The sequence below is a fragment of the Pteropus medius genome, unplaced genomic scaffold, assembly GCF_902729225.1.
Source record: "Pteropus medius unplaced genomic scaffold, Ma_sr-lr_union100, whole genome shotgun sequence".
NCBI classification, from domain to species: Eukaryota; Metazoa; Chordata; class Mammalia; order Chiroptera; family Pteropodidae; genus Pteropus; species Pteropus medius.
The window spans coordinates 15,793,340-15,808,895 of NW_024340692.1; the positions used below are offsets into that span (position 1 = coordinate 15,793,340).

General features: G+C 38.6%; 1 protein-coding gene across 1 annotated transcript in view; it reads left to right on the forward strand.

Annotated features, from left to right (window-relative positions):
* Positions 1-205: 205 nt before the first annotated feature.
* Positions 206-15,556, forward strand: part of PGM5 (phosphoglucomutase 5) — a 167,046-nt gene continuing 151,695 nt past the window's right edge. The window contains exon 1 of the mRNA XM_039835897.1: positions 206-1,037. Within this exon, the coding sequence (XP_039691831.1) occupies positions 777-1,037 (261 nt within the window). The 5' untranslated portion in view covers positions 206-776. The remainder of the gene's footprint in view (positions 1,038-15,556) is intronic.

A 15,556-nucleotide genomic window follows, 5' to 3' on the forward strand; every position in this document is an offset into this window, starting at 1 on the left:
CTGACAGTATGTGATTCCTTGCAACAAATGGTAGTGGTTGTGTGTGTGCACACACAGACGCACACACAGTACCCAGCCTCCAATTTCAGCCCTGGCAGGAGATAACAATTCTCAGCTCGCCTTTCCAGGGTTATTTTTGGCTGGGGCTGTTCGCTGATGGCAAAAGGTTCAACCCCCTCCCAATTCCCTCGCTATTCCTTGTTCAAAAGAGAAACTTGTGCGTGTAAACTACTCACTCCCAGGGAGACCGGGAGACAGGACTGCAGGTGAAAGGGGAGAGGGACTGGGAGTGCGGGAGAGGATCCGGCTCCAGCTCTCACCACCCGAGGCTCCAGGCTATTTTCTAGCGGAGGGTGGGCCCCAGAGGCAAGCGTTCTCTGGGGAAGGCTTGAGCCAGGCGCAAGAGGAGTCGTAGCTGGGGGTCAGGGTAGTTGGCACTGGGAGCGGACTTTTGGGAAGACACTCCGAAAGTGAGTCCAACAAGAGAAAGAAACTCTGAGCCCTTTGAACGATCCCGCTGGAGAGGAAGTTGGGCGAGAGAAAACTTTCTTGGATGGTAGAGGCCAAACTCTGCTAAGGCAGCGAGGGGCCGCGCCGAGAAGGGGGATCGACTAGTCGGTGCCGCGGGAGGGCGCAGGGCGCAGGCGGCTGGGGAGGGGACCCCGGCGCGAGGCGGAGTCCGGGCGCGCCGTCAGGCTGGTGGCGGGGGGGTCCCCGTTGGGCTGCAGATTCCCTCCGGCTCCCAGGAGCCGCGGCAGGATCGTCCAGGAGGCGCCATGGAGGGGAGCCCTATCCCGGTGCTGACGGTGCCTACGGCGCCCTACCAGGACCAGCGGCCAACCGGTGGCGGGGGACTGAGGCGGCCCACTGGCCTCTTCGAGGGCCAGCGCAACTACCTGCCCAACTTCATACAGAGCGTGCTATCATCCATCGACCTGCGCGATCGCCAGGGCTGCACCATGGTGGTGGGCAGCGACGGCAGGTACTTCAGCAGGACGGCTACGGAGATAGTGGTGCAGATGGCCGCGGCCAATGGGGTGAGTTACCTGGCCACCTCTCGCTTCCCATCCTGCCTATACCATCCCGTCTTTTCGCTCTTGCCCCTTCCTACCTGCCAGCCCCTATTGGCCTGGACCCCCACCCAGGCTCTGCGGCTCTCCCAAGGTCCTGTTCTCTCCTCCAACGTCCTGCCACCACTGCTCTTTGAGGCCTCCTCGGTGTACGCCAGACATTGTCCTATTTGCAACCATCTTCTTCCACTCTAAATTTTGGCTCTGCCAAATTTAACAGTAGTGTTGTCTCACAACACACACACACACACACAATAATAATAACACACACAATACTGTCAATACTGAAAAGGATCCTCGACATATTTGGTGACAAAGTAAATGGTAAAGGATTTTAATATCAAGGTTCATGAACCCAGTAGAATTATTTCATGATTAATTTGATTCGGGTAGGGATAAGATAGAGATCATTTTGATGCTATAAAGCCTGGGCTCTCAGTTCCCCAGAGACATATCACTAAATAGTCTAAAATGGGATTTGCGATGCCTTCCTTTCTTAAAGCAATTCCCAATTCTCTACAAGATGCCCTTAGGCATTTGACAATTCATGCCTCTTCTCCCTTTCAGTTTTCATCCTCATTTCCTTTCCATTCTCCCACGATCTCTGCAGCCTTCTTTTGCAATCTGATTTTTTTTTTTTACTTAGCCGTCCTTCCTCCCTATCCTAGAACTAGAAGCACCTTTTGGCATATCGCCATACCCTGATTTCCTCCTTCCCAAATCCAGCAGCATCTCAAGGACTTGTACAAGAGGAATACCTAATTTCAGGGGTCTCTGAATTCTGTGTGGGAAACATTGTCTGAGAGAGTAACTTCAACCTTGTTAATGGAGTCAGACCTACAACACAGACATTCATTTTTTTAAATGAACTCTCTACAGATGTATAAATGAGTGTGGACATTTTAAAAAGTGAAACTAAGCAATTATCTGAAATTTAGATTCCCTCTTTCCTCTTCCTAATACTTTCCTTTTATTTATTATTTCTAGTTTTTTGTTGTTTTTTTTTTAAGCTTTGGAGTTGTTCATGTTTCACGTTTGTTTACTATAATTTCTCCTCAGTATTCCAGGGATGGGAAAAGAGAACTTTTTAAAAAAATAACTAAGAGCAACTGGGAGAAATAGGGTCGAGGGATGAGTTGGATGGTGGAACTGTGATTTCCAGCCCCAGCAGATGCTGGAGATACAAGACTTGTATTTCTCTCTGGCTCTAACTTGGAATTGGTGAAAGTTGGCTCAGATCAGGGATTTGGAGAGAGTTTGACAAATGGTCTTTTACTCTTGTCAGATAAAGCTGTTCCTGTGGAATGATAGAGAATAACGAGCCTTGAGAGAGCTATGGCTGCTTTTGTACTCTTTCCTGGGCCAGTTTTTCCATGGACTAAGAAAAACAGCCTGTCCAATATTATTGTGAGTCAGGCTATTTTTGAAACTACAGTTATTGATTTGCATGGGCGATTATTATTATGCTTTTATTTCTTGGCACAGTTTACCATAAAGACTCTTCAGCCTCTTACTTCAATGAGTCTTCTCTGATAAACACATTTTATTAACTTTGAGCAGAGTTTATTTTAGAAGATAGTTAGCATATGTTAATATATGCTTAAAATAGAGTCAAATTTAACCTAGCAGTTGTTTAGAAGGTCAGAAAGACAAATTAAAATCCACATAGAAGCACCATCTCTTAAATAATCTGAAAGTACTACTTCTAAGACGGGTGAGCATGGGTGAAGAGAATGGTGAACATTTATCAAAATTTCAAACAGCCAGTTTTAATCAATCTTTTCCACATTTTGTTCACTTTCTTGGGGCTTTTGCTAAAGTAAAATGAATAATCAGAAAGCCGGCTTTGAGAGAAGGGCAGTTTGGATTACTGTAAGCAAAACTGGTTTTGAGTAACTGCAAATTATGGGAATTCACTTGTGTCTTGACTTAGACTGTCGGGTTTTATTCAGGTATAATGAACTTTAGTTCCAGATGCTTTAGCCTTTTTTGAGGTCCTACTGAGTATTCATAAACAAGCTAGAAAAATAGTAGAAAAATAGAATTTCTTCTTTTGAGCTCACTGGAATGTGACTGGGTGGGCTGCATTCTACCTGAAAAATTTTTTTTGATTGAAAAAGTTATTTTTACGTAGTAATTTTCTGTAAGAAACTATAGTTGCTCTTTGATTATGTAATTGCTGGAGGAGAACAGAACTTTAGAATTTCTAAAATGACAAACTACATTACTAATATTTTAATATCTCATAAAGTTTGAAATAGATTCTCAGACATATACCTATACAATCTGAGATTTAAAATTTTTTTAATCATAAAATTATGAAATTTTCAAACTTTCAGAAAAATGAAATGAATAAATTAATGACATTCTTATGCCCATGTCCTCGGTTATTAATATTTTTCTATACTTGTTTCATCTTTTTTGAGGGCTAAAGTATTCTAAAGTATATTCCAAAAAATGACATTTTACCTCTAAATTCTTCAATATGAATCTCTAAAAAATAAGAATATTTTCTGTGACAGTTATACTATTATTATCATCACAGAGAAAATAAAAAGTGATTTCTTTGTATCATTTATTACACAGTCCACATTCAGATTTCCTCAATCATTCTGAAATGTCTTTTATAGCTGATTTGTTCAAACTGGTTTTTTCTAAACGAGGAACTCATATTGTATTGGTTATTTGTCTGAAGTCGCTTTTAACCTAGAAAGTACCTCGTTATTTATTTTGATTTTGTTAATGAAATTTTCTTGTTAGACTAGGCCAGTCAGTTGTTCTGTAGAGCATCTCCCCAACCTACCTTTTCTAAAATTTTCTGATTATTTCTTGATGGTGTCATTTAACTTTTCACTCTATTTTTTTGTTTGTTTTTAGTGAACTAAAAACTAGTTTTAAAGGCTTAATTAGATTCATAATTAACATTTTTTTACAAGAATATTTTATAGATGATGGTATATATTCATGTTGCATTGCATTAGGAAACAATCTCTGGTTGTCTCATCGTTCTTGATGCTATGGTGGTGATTGCCTGTTTTTTCCATTATTTTCCCCCTTGGAACCAGTAAGTAGCCTGTGGGGTGAACTTTGTACTGTGTGAATATTCATTTCCTTATTAACCTTTACCCAATTGTTTTAGCATCGATTAATGATACTGGCTTGAGTAGATTATTTCATTAGGGGTTTCAAAATGATGATTTCCTAATTCTCTAATTCCATCTATATGTTTTTGCTGACATTTTTCTATAAACTACATATCTTCCTCACAACTGGGCTATTTGGTTATCCTGTAATAGAGTTCCCTCTGGAAAGCAGAATATTTTTCTTTTTTAATGATCAATCTTCATAGTAAGAATTTGGTGAAACTGCCACCTCCATTGGTGATACATAAATTTTGTTTTGTTTTGCTTTAGCTTTTATGAATATTGAAAAATCCAGGTGGACTCCTGGATTTTTATATAATCAATTTGGAAGGATTAGTGAATAATGAAAAGATTTTTTAACTTGTTTTTGTAGTTTTTATGTGGCTACGTGAATTTACCTAAAAAAAAAAATCACCAGAAGTATTTTAATTCTCCTTTAAAAATACAAACTATGTCATACTATATAGAGCAAAAGAAAAATAACTACTAATTATAAAGAGTATATCATATCATTGAAATGAATTATAATTAAACCTAGAATTATGATTAAACTTAGTTTAAAACTAATGTATTTTTTATCCTATTTCTATTTCCATCTGCTTTAGATCCTCTTCAGGGGTTTAGATCCTCTATATATCAATTTATTCTAATCTCTTAAAGAGTTCAAGAGTTAAATGCAACATAATGGCTACAAGAATGCTTTTGCCTTTCTCTAGGTGGATCTATCTGTAGCTAAGAACATTCTTTTTCCTCTTTGTTATAATCTTTTTTAGTTGCTACCTTTAATATTGGACAATGACAGCACCATGTCTATCTCAAGATGTTTCTAACTTTTTTCTAAAGTCTTCTCTTGCTGGAGATGACATTATGTATCAATAGTATCTAGTAGAACTTTCTGTGATCATGGAAATATTTTATAATCTGCACTGTACTGGCCACATGTGACTATTGAACACTTGAAATGTGGCTAATGCTACTGATTTAATTAAAATTGAAATTTAAATAAAATTAAAATTGAAATGTAAATAACAAAAAGTTGTTAGTAGCTATCATACTGGACAGCACAACTCTTTGCATTTAAAGGTTGTGGTATTGTGTGTGTGTGTTGTGTGTGTGTGTGTGTGTGTGTGTGTGTGTGTTTTAATGGAGCCAACAATTATAGGTTAGAAATTAAGTGGGTGCCAAGTACTACAAATACATATTTGGCAAACCCAAACCACACTTTAGCCTAGGAGACAATGAGGTGAAGTAGGACAAGCACTGTATCAGCAGCTAGAAGGCTCCTGTTCTTTTTCTAGCTCTGCATTACAAGTTACAGGGCAAATGCTTTAACCTCTTGAAATACCTGGAAACCACTTGTTTCCTCATCTATAAATTGGGTATGAGAGCATCACTGAATTATCTTGGGAATCAGATGAAGCACTGCATATGAAAGCATTTTGTAACATACACAGCACTAAGAAATATAAGGGAGTATCATTATGGTAAACTAAATACATCTCACATAATAATTATTTGAATACATGTATTGAGTCAAATATGCAGTAGGTTTCTTTGCAAACAACTTACATCTTCATTGCACATTTTAGCCAAAAGAAAATCTATTTATTGATTAGCCATGTACTGTACTGGCCATATGATGATCAACAGCAACAATATTATTATTGAATTACAGAACTGAAGAGCTTCTCAATGTCCTGTGAAGCCTTTTAGAGGTGGAAGCTGGAGCACAATGGCATGAGGAAAGCAGGGTCAGCAAAGGACTTGGGTGTGCCCTCCAGTTAAGGTGCTTGCACAGGTTATATTTGATTCCAGCACGCCATGGAAAGGTGGTTGCTCCAAAGACTGAGAATACACTTGCCTTGGCATTTACTAACCTATCTGGGAGACAAATTTTGGTGTGGCCCCAAAGATAAGGAACATGAGTTTGGAAGAGAAACAGAATGGGATATGGTTGTGGGTGGAAAGTAGGGAAGGAAGAAGAAAGCATGAGAGGGAAGCTTCTGCTACAACATGTGTGACTTATTTCTTGAGATGGATCTGGAAATCTGGGGTCGACTGGCTCCAGGTATTATCTCATAAAGGGAAAAAAAGAACTGGGTGGTGATTGCTCCATATTTTCTATTGGTTTTCACTACAGAATATGTGAATGGAATGATTGACTATGGTCAAGATATTAGGAAGGTTTGTAATATATTAGAAAAACCTAAAATGCCTTCCTTAACTCTATCTTGCTTCCCTTCCCAAATTTCCATCCTTGATTTGTGGAACTGGGAAATCTATTATATGAGCAGCAGCAAATTTTAGGGAGCCTTTGGTTCCATCCATCTCTCCGTTTGGGTCAGTTCATTCTTTAATCTTTTAGCCTCAAGTCTTCATTCACATTTTTTTTTTTATGGGGAAGTAAAAGGAGTGAGAGAGGTTTTGAGAACAGCTGGGCCCTCCCAGTTGCTGGTATGGGTTATTTTAAGCTTTGTTTAATGTGTCCAGACCCAGATGGCATTTTTAACTAAGCTGCCTTATTAAATCTTCTGATAAAGCATAATAATGTTTATTGAAAAAGCAGACACACATCAGCAACATTATGTATAAAACTTGCCCTAAGAATTTTTTATGAAACATCTGTTCTCTTTGAGCCCTTTGTGAACTCTGGAAGTCTGCTAGTTTTTGTACAGACTTGAGGAATAGAAGCGGAAGCCAATTTTTGAGGAATCTCAGCATAGGTATTGGCTTCACCAATCTTGACCCACATCTTTTGGGTCTTGGCCACTCTTCATTTAGATAACAGTAACATGAATAAACACTGTAATAGAATTTGAACAGGATTATTTGGGAATAATAGGCGGGGGAAAAAGGTCTAAATTTCCCAGAGATTTTTAAATTGAAGGTAGAATGCTAGGTCTACAATGTTCTTCATTAGCCTATAGCCTTGACAGTTAATTACAAACACTCAAGATTTGGCCAATGTGCCTTCACTGTTTATACTTGCATAGCCAAAGGGAAAGTTTTAGGTTCTTTCATCTGATTTGACTCTCATTAGTTATCAATGGGAGGATATTTAGAATATATACAAGACTTGTTAAAATTCACATTTTCTGAGTCCCTAAATATCTTTCATCTCTTACATTTTTAGTGACATCAAATTTTGGACTAAACTCTGTATTTGTACAAAGAGAAAATTTTCAGGAACATTCAATCCCCAAAGAAATTATTTCCCTTGGCATAGTCACAGAAGTTTTTCTTTTCTTTTCCAAGTCTCTACTAATAGGTGCTTTATACAATATATTAAAATTATTGCATTTACTTGTTTTCCTCTAATAAGGGTCCTGTTTTGTAGCTAGGGGTATCTAGTTTTGCATTTAGATATTTCTAATGGAAAGAGAAAAGAATTTCAAATCATAAGACCAGAATTTATTCTGTTTGACAAAAGACCCCACAAAATAACTGGAAGGAGAGTTTTACAACAAATGGTTAATATCAACAATACACAAAAAACTTTTCCAAATCAATAAGAAAATTCGAACAATTCAAAAAAGAAAAATTGTCAACAACAAACACATGAAAAGGTGATCAACGTCATTAATAACCAAAGAAATATAAATAAGAGCAATCCATCAATCTGAAGGAAAAAAATAGAAGATACTCAGAGTTGGTGTGGGTGTTGGAAAATTGTTATGTTTGTACACTGTTGGTGAAAATTAAATTGATACAACTTTTGTTCAGGCAATTTGGTAGCATATGTCTAAATTAATAAAGTTCCTGTCCAGTAATCTAGGAATGTCTAAAACTCTGTCCTGTAGATTTTTTAGTACAAATGTACAAACATCTATGTGCAAGAATACTCGTTGCAACCTTTTGCAAACAGTAGAGAACAGGCACATAATTTATGACACAATCATACCATGGATGCATTAAAATCCAAGGTGTATCTATATGTGACATGAGAAAGATGTGAATGATAGTTTGTTAAGTGAAACAAAGCGATTAGTAGAGTATCATGTGTAGCATGATCCCACTTTTGTGTATAAATGTATGCATAGAAAATAAGATTGGAAGAACACACTCCAAAGAGTTAACAGTGAATATATCTGAGTTCTGTGGATGTGTATGGTGAGGGAAGAAGTCTTCCCCTTTCTATTTCATATATTTCTCTTCATTAAATAATCATACATATCTATGCATCATTTTCATAATTACACACATCAACAAAGAATAATGAAAAAAAGAGAAGCTTTGGATTTGAATCATAGTACTACCATTTACAACTTGTATGACTGTGAGGGCATCACATAGCCTTCTGGGGTTTCCTCATTTATGAAGATAGGAAAAGTCATAATACTTGCCCCCACCATCTTTCAGGGTTACCGGGAGGATTGAATATGGCAATGGATTATTATCAATTATTTTATTTATTTATATAACACAATTATTACCAGATTTTCCCCTCTGATGAAAATTAAAGAAAGACATGTGCCTATGTGCTTTTTAGTCTCAGTAGCTTTATTGATCAGAAAGTGCTTGTTAATGTGGTAATCACAGTTACATTGGTAAGGCTTCCTCTTGACTTTTAGCATTCCTCTATGCTGCTGGCTAAGGCTTGGGTGATGACGGTTGAAGTCATGACCCCCTCCCTACTCCCAGCACATGTGCACGCACACACACACACACACACTGTCACACACACACACACACACACACACACAAGCACTTACACTTACTCACTCACTCATGCACACGAACACTTGCGTACACACCCTGCTGTGATACTTGACGTGGCAGCAGCTGCTCTGGCATAGACTCCATTTAACTCAATGTAAAGGACTTTTTTTTGTATGGTTTGTGCATTATTTCCTGTTATGAATTAGCTGTGTCAATGCCTTGTTTTTCCACCTTAAACCTTTCTGAGGCTCAGGTTGTGTTAAGAGTAGATCCCCCCTGCCCACCACTCCCCTCCACACCACCACCACTGCCTCCTCCTAAGGCCAGATCTTAATCTGCTCATTTCATGAGGATTTTTAAGCCTAGTAGACTGAACCATGTGAAAGATTACTGGGAGGAACAGACCAGGCAGAGGCTAAGAGACTCCATGCTAATCTGCTGAGTAGTCTGAAAATGCACAGCTGCGGGAGCTAGTGATGCTTTAAAGTATTTTGTCAGGCTGTTTGTCAGGGTGCCTGTTCCTGCAGCCCTGCCGAATGTTTGGTTAGGAAGCATAATCTTTTTTTGGATAGGATCTCCCAAATGTAAATTGACAGATGCTAATGTGGAATATAATACAGAAGACCCAGCTTTGCTGTCGTAAATAACAGTAAATTGTTTAATCTTGCTGAGTTGTAAATCTATGATAGTCAGAGGTCTTTAGTTCACTGGAACATACTATAGAGAGTGGGGACGTTTAGCAAATGGGCAATAATTGTTTCCCAACCAGGCAAAAAGTGGTCTATTAGAATTTATTTAAAGATCCATATAAATGTATTTTAATTGATATCACAACTACTCACAGAAAAACACATAGCTATAAAGAGAGACTGATTTTTTGTTTTGGAATATATATAGTCTATCTACAGAGGTGTCAGAGGTACTGAATTTTTTCTTTGGGGAAGATGTATATATATAATCAGTATACAGTAAGTCTTCACTTAACATCGTAGATAGATCCTGTAACCTTAAGTAAAACAATGTATTATAAAACCAATTTTTAGGCTAATTGATATAAATAAGAGTTAAGTTCTTATGGCATCTCATCAACGTTATAATGAAATGACATTGAACAAAATGACATTATTCCAGGACCCGCCGTATATATTAAATTCCTGTCTATCTATAAAGGTGCCAGATGTAAAGTATTCTTAAGCATTTAGGTAGTTTATCAAGCAACGTATGTGTGTGCACATGTGCACAGGACACATCCCTCCCAACCTTCCCCACCCCACAAGAGATATCTTCTTCCCTGGATAGATTCAAGAGGAGGATAGAACAGAGTCCCAGATGTAAAAAATGTTTGAGCTCTGAGCTCAACAACGTGGGTAAGTTACCAGGCAGCATAGTACATGCCAGTGGACAGTGCCAGTCAGAGGCATAGATGGGGTAATGACAGAAGAAGATCTAAGTCAAAGCAAGGATATAGGCATGGTCCTGTCACTCCCTACCATGGACTTCAGAAGTTTTTCAGTGAGCAGTTTTGATGGTTAAAGAAGAAAGAAGACATTATAGTCATGTAGGTACATTATAACTAATTTTTCTATTTAATTATTGGCAAATTATATTCAATTTAATTTATTCCACAGTATGGGTTTAGTCTTCAAACATTTTTTAATTTCTCATGTAAAAACTTCAGGTAAAAGAACACTTTTTCAATGGTCAATAAATGATGGTACATTCAAATAATAGAAGACTGTACAGCCACTAAAATCATGTGTGGAAGAATATTCAGTGACAGAAAGATAGACTTTAGGGAAAGGTTAGGTATATAAAAATTCCTTTTGCAAAAACATAAATATGTAAATGGGGGGGAGAAGGACCTTAAACATATAGACAAAGGGAATGCACACACAGAAATGTTAACAATGGTCAGATAATTTTTATTTTCCTCTTATGTGTATTTCTTAAGTGTTAAAAAAAGACATGCAAGTATACATATATTTTTTGTAATTAAAAACCATTACATATTAGTAAAACAATAAATTCATTCAATTACTATGAATTAAAAATTCATAAATAAGAATTAAGAAATGAGACTAGCAAGGAATGCAAGGGAAATGTATTGAGTTTTTGGGTACCAGGCACTGAACTGGAGCCTGAATATATTGGCTTTTACCCTCCATCATGTGATCATTTAGATCTTTGAGATAACAAAACCTAGATACAGAGGGATTCAGGGTCTTGCCCAAATCACATAGATAGTAGGTGGCAAAGTTAGTTTTTGCATCCTTCCCCACTGGATAGCAAAACCTAAGCCTATCTCAGGGCACTCAGCTCTGCCTTCTTGACCCAGGTAGATCCAATAGTTCTCATCCTGGTACCCAGTTGGGTTGATCACCTCATAAAATGGCAGCAAACAGGATGCCTTCTTGTTTTAGTGAGCCAAGCTTTACATCGTAAGGTCAAGGTTTCAGCATTTTTCAAGCACACTGAATTACCTTAACACCAGGAGGGACTTAAGTTCCAATTGCACCACCTCATTTTGCACCTGTGGAAAACTAGATTCTTTCAGTGAGGTCTTGAGAATTTGTGGACTGGTTGAGGACTAGAACTTGACCCAAACTTCAAGATGCCTGTGACTTTTCTGAACTTGTGTAGACGTTAAGAATCAAATGTGAAATCCATCTTGGTTCTGTTCTTATGGACTATTATCTCTTGCTTCTAGCTCCTGAGAGTGTGTGTAAAGACTTCTGGGGGGATACAAAGCTGAGGATGAGATCGGTTGCTCTCATCTGGTCTGCATGTAACTAAGCATGTAACTATACAATTATCCATGAGTAACTGGAGAAGTCCCTTGGTGTCTGGATAACCACATCCATGTCTTGAGTTTGTTATTTCTTGAAATTCCACTTAGCCATCTCTTGCTTACTCATGTGCAGCACTGGTAATGGCCTGGCACTCCTCTCTGACAGCTGGGACTGAAAGACTGAAGCCCTGCCATTCATGGCAGCTTGGCTTTGGGCTTCCTTTGTGGATTTTTGTTGTTATTGTTGTTTAACTGAGAAGACAGGAAACAGGCATCTTTGTGTATATGGCTTTCCATGCACTTCGTAGATGGACGTGGTGGTGGCCATGTGGTCCTGCACAGCACTCTCTCTGCACACCATCAAGGAAGTTTCTGTTTATTGATCTCTTCACTCTCTCCAATTCTCTTTGGTAATTACAGAGATATGACGCAGTAAATGGAAGATACTGAGGAATGTCATGCTTACTTTTTCTCTTCTCTCTTGGGGACTCTTTTTTTTTTTTTTTTAATGACTTATTTAAAGCTAAATGGAAATCCTAAGGGAGAAGTCTTATTTAAGGGAGTTCACACATGAAAACAATCCTGCTTTCATTAGTGTTACATTACTTGGGAAAACTCATTTGGAATCAAAAGTCATTATCTACTCTGAGATTCTAGCCTGTGGGTTTAAATTGTACATCACTGCTCTCTAGGACTTTAATTTGAGCTAATTAGAAACTGAATTCATACTAAATCTAATTTAGAAAAGTAGTTGTTAGCATTCTGAAAAGAGGGAGCCATCAGAAATAAAATGACTTAAAAAAATTAGTTGTGTATGGCACCTGGCATAAAGAAATAGAAGTGCTAGGAGAAAGCTTTCTGTAATAAAGTTTTCTCTTTCTCAGGACGCTGGTCTGTGGCATGTGGAAGAGCATATTGATTCCCTAGGCACCCACTACGCTCACTCATGGGTGGAACAAACAATTACAATTTACGTGAGGTTTAAGGGTTGATTGAAGGCATTGGTATCAAGTTAGGGTAGCCAAAGGGAAATCACAAGTAACTGAACCACAGGAATGATGGTGATTGCACGTTGCTCTTTGCTATGTCCTCCCTTCCCCAAGAATTTAGGAGTCATGACTGAGTAGGAAGAAGTTTATGCTATGTTTGTCTGTGTAACTGTGTGTCTGGGGAAGCGTGTGCCTTGTGTACGTGTCTGTGCAACAGTGTTCACAGGGCTACAGATCCTGGAATCTATGTCAGTATGCCTTCTATGTGTGTGTGACAGTGGACTAGGGTCCACCTTTCTCACCTCTCCTAGAACTGAGAGACACGTTCCTCAGTGGCAGTAAAGCCCACTCAGTTTAGTGCACCTTCTGCAGGGCTAGGTGGGGTCCCCCCTTCCTTCAGCCAAAGACAGACCATGTGATGTGGGAGTGCTGATTCTTCCAGTGCCCGCTTCGGGAGGGTCAGCAAGGGAGGAGCAGAATGCCATGGTTTGGACCTCCCCAGGCTGTGGTCTTGGTTTCACTCAGGAATAAAAGTTAGATGTTGCCTGCTCTAGTGCAAAACCAAAGCCAAAATTATGTAAGTAGATCGTCTTTTCCTTCCAAGGTAATAGTCTGCTACATTGGCAGAGGGTAATGTTTACAGTACTTTTTCAGAAAGTGAAGTGGCAGTTTAAGGGATAATCTGCTGCTAAAAATGAACTTTTAATATTTGGGCGAGGGAATGGAATTTGGGGAAGGCAATAGCATAAATTTTGTCATGTTTAATTTCACAAAGAGTTTCCCTTTATGCGATCTCATTTTAAGTGAATTTTCACAATCCTGTACCCTTTCAGCTTTACAGATGAAGTCACCAAGCCTCTGAGAAGTGAAGTGATTTGCCTTAGGTCTGGGGTAGAGCCAAGACTCATGTCTGGATCTTCTAACTTGGCTGAGTGCTTTTTTCTTTATACAGCAGGGCTTTCAAAAATTATATTTCTTTAGTCAATTACTAGGTCTCAAAAGCCATACCTTTTCTGGTGACATTTGTCTTGGGCTAATTGGGAGAGGAAGAGTTAACAGAAAACACACAGAAGAGAAGGTGATGTGAAGATAGAGGCAAAGATTGGAGTGATGCGGCCACAAGCCCAGGAGCACCGGGCAGCCACCAGAGGCTAACAAAGTCAGGGACCAGATTATTGCCTGGAGTCCCAAGAGGAAGTGCAGCTCTGTGAGATTTCAGACTTCTAGCCTCTAGAACTGTGAGGGAATAAATTTCTGTTGTTTTTAGCCACCAAGTTTATGGCAATTTGCTACAGCAGCCACAGGAAGCCAGTATAGATTTTGCATTACTTTATAGATTTTGTTTTAGTTTCCTAGGGCTGCTATAACAAATTGACATAAACTTGGTAGCTTAAAATAACAGAAATGTATTCTCTCACAGTTCTAGAAGTCAGACGTTGAAATCATGGTGTCAGCAGGGCCATACTCTTTACAGAGGCTCTGAGGAAGAATTATTCCATGGCTCTTCTAGCTTCTGGTGGCTAACATATTCCTTGGCATCCCTTAGCTTGTGGCTGCATCACTCTAATCTTTGCCTCTGTCTTCACGCCATCTCCTGTCCTGTGTGTTTCTTTTATTCTGTGTCTATTTCAGTAAGAACAATGTACTGTCTCTTTCATGATGAAAGTGGTCCCATGTAGTCAAGCTGCCACCAGGTAGCTGGCTGATTACCCTGGGAATGGTGCCATATTAAGGATTCAGTGTTTGTCTCCGCTGCTGGCAGATTGGACACTCGGTGGTGGCTATAGTAGGTCAGACTTGGTGAATGGAAGTCTGTGTTGCTGAGCCCATGATGACCTCCCTCTCTGCCACCATGGCCATTTTGTTCCTGAGGCCATTGGACAATGACAGGAGTGACTGGGAAAAGAAGCTGACTGGTATTCACAGAACAGATCATTCTCTTCACTTGATTATTAAAATCCTCTTCTGCTGAGGTTACCTTTTGGTGAGCATTCACATGGGATACAAATATCTTCATGACTTTCCATGTCTTTCTTTAGAAGCTCAATCACTCATTCTCTGGATGAGCACTGCCTATCTCTCAGTGCCCCTCAACTAGATTTATATACTGTGCATGTCCAGGAAATCTTTTTTTTTTTTTTCTTTTTGCTATTGGTTACTTAATGAGCAGGTCTGCATAGGTGAAATTTCCAGAGAATTGAATCTTCTATTAACCCAATTACTGCTAAATTGTCTCAGATTGGAATTTTATTCAAGTATATTTTTCCACTTTAACTTTCTTAAACAAAGGAAATAATTGAATAATTGAAATTTAATAAGATAAAAATTTATCTATAATCTCTTTGCGTTAAATAAACTATACATACTTATTTCTGTATTTTTCTAAGTCCTAGTCCCAAAGTGTACATAATTTTACATTGCTATAATAGAACAAAGTAATTTTGTATTATGCATTTTTGATTTAGCATTAAAGCATTGTCTATATTTCTTCTCTAACTCTTAAGAAAATGTAAGTTGTTACAGCACATAAACATAAAATGTAGGCAATTTTTATTGCCTTAAAAAAATAGAAAGTTATTTTTTCCCATAATAATCCACTGTAGATGTTCCTGGTAGGCAAAGACTCTTGTCTAACCTCTGAGGCAGAGACCCAGGTTCCTTCTATCTTGTGACTCTGGCATCTCCTAGAGCAACATGGCCACTTGTTGAGTCTGTGGAAGGTGAAATAAACAGCATTATTTCATGATTAATTTGATTCAGGTAGGGATAAGACAGGGATCAATTTGATGCTCTACAGCCCGGGCTCTAAGTTCCCCAGAGGCATCTGAGGAGGCATATCTGCTTCTTACCATTGTTAGCCCAGAAAGAACACACATTACTTCTGTGCTCATTCTCAAACACTAGTTT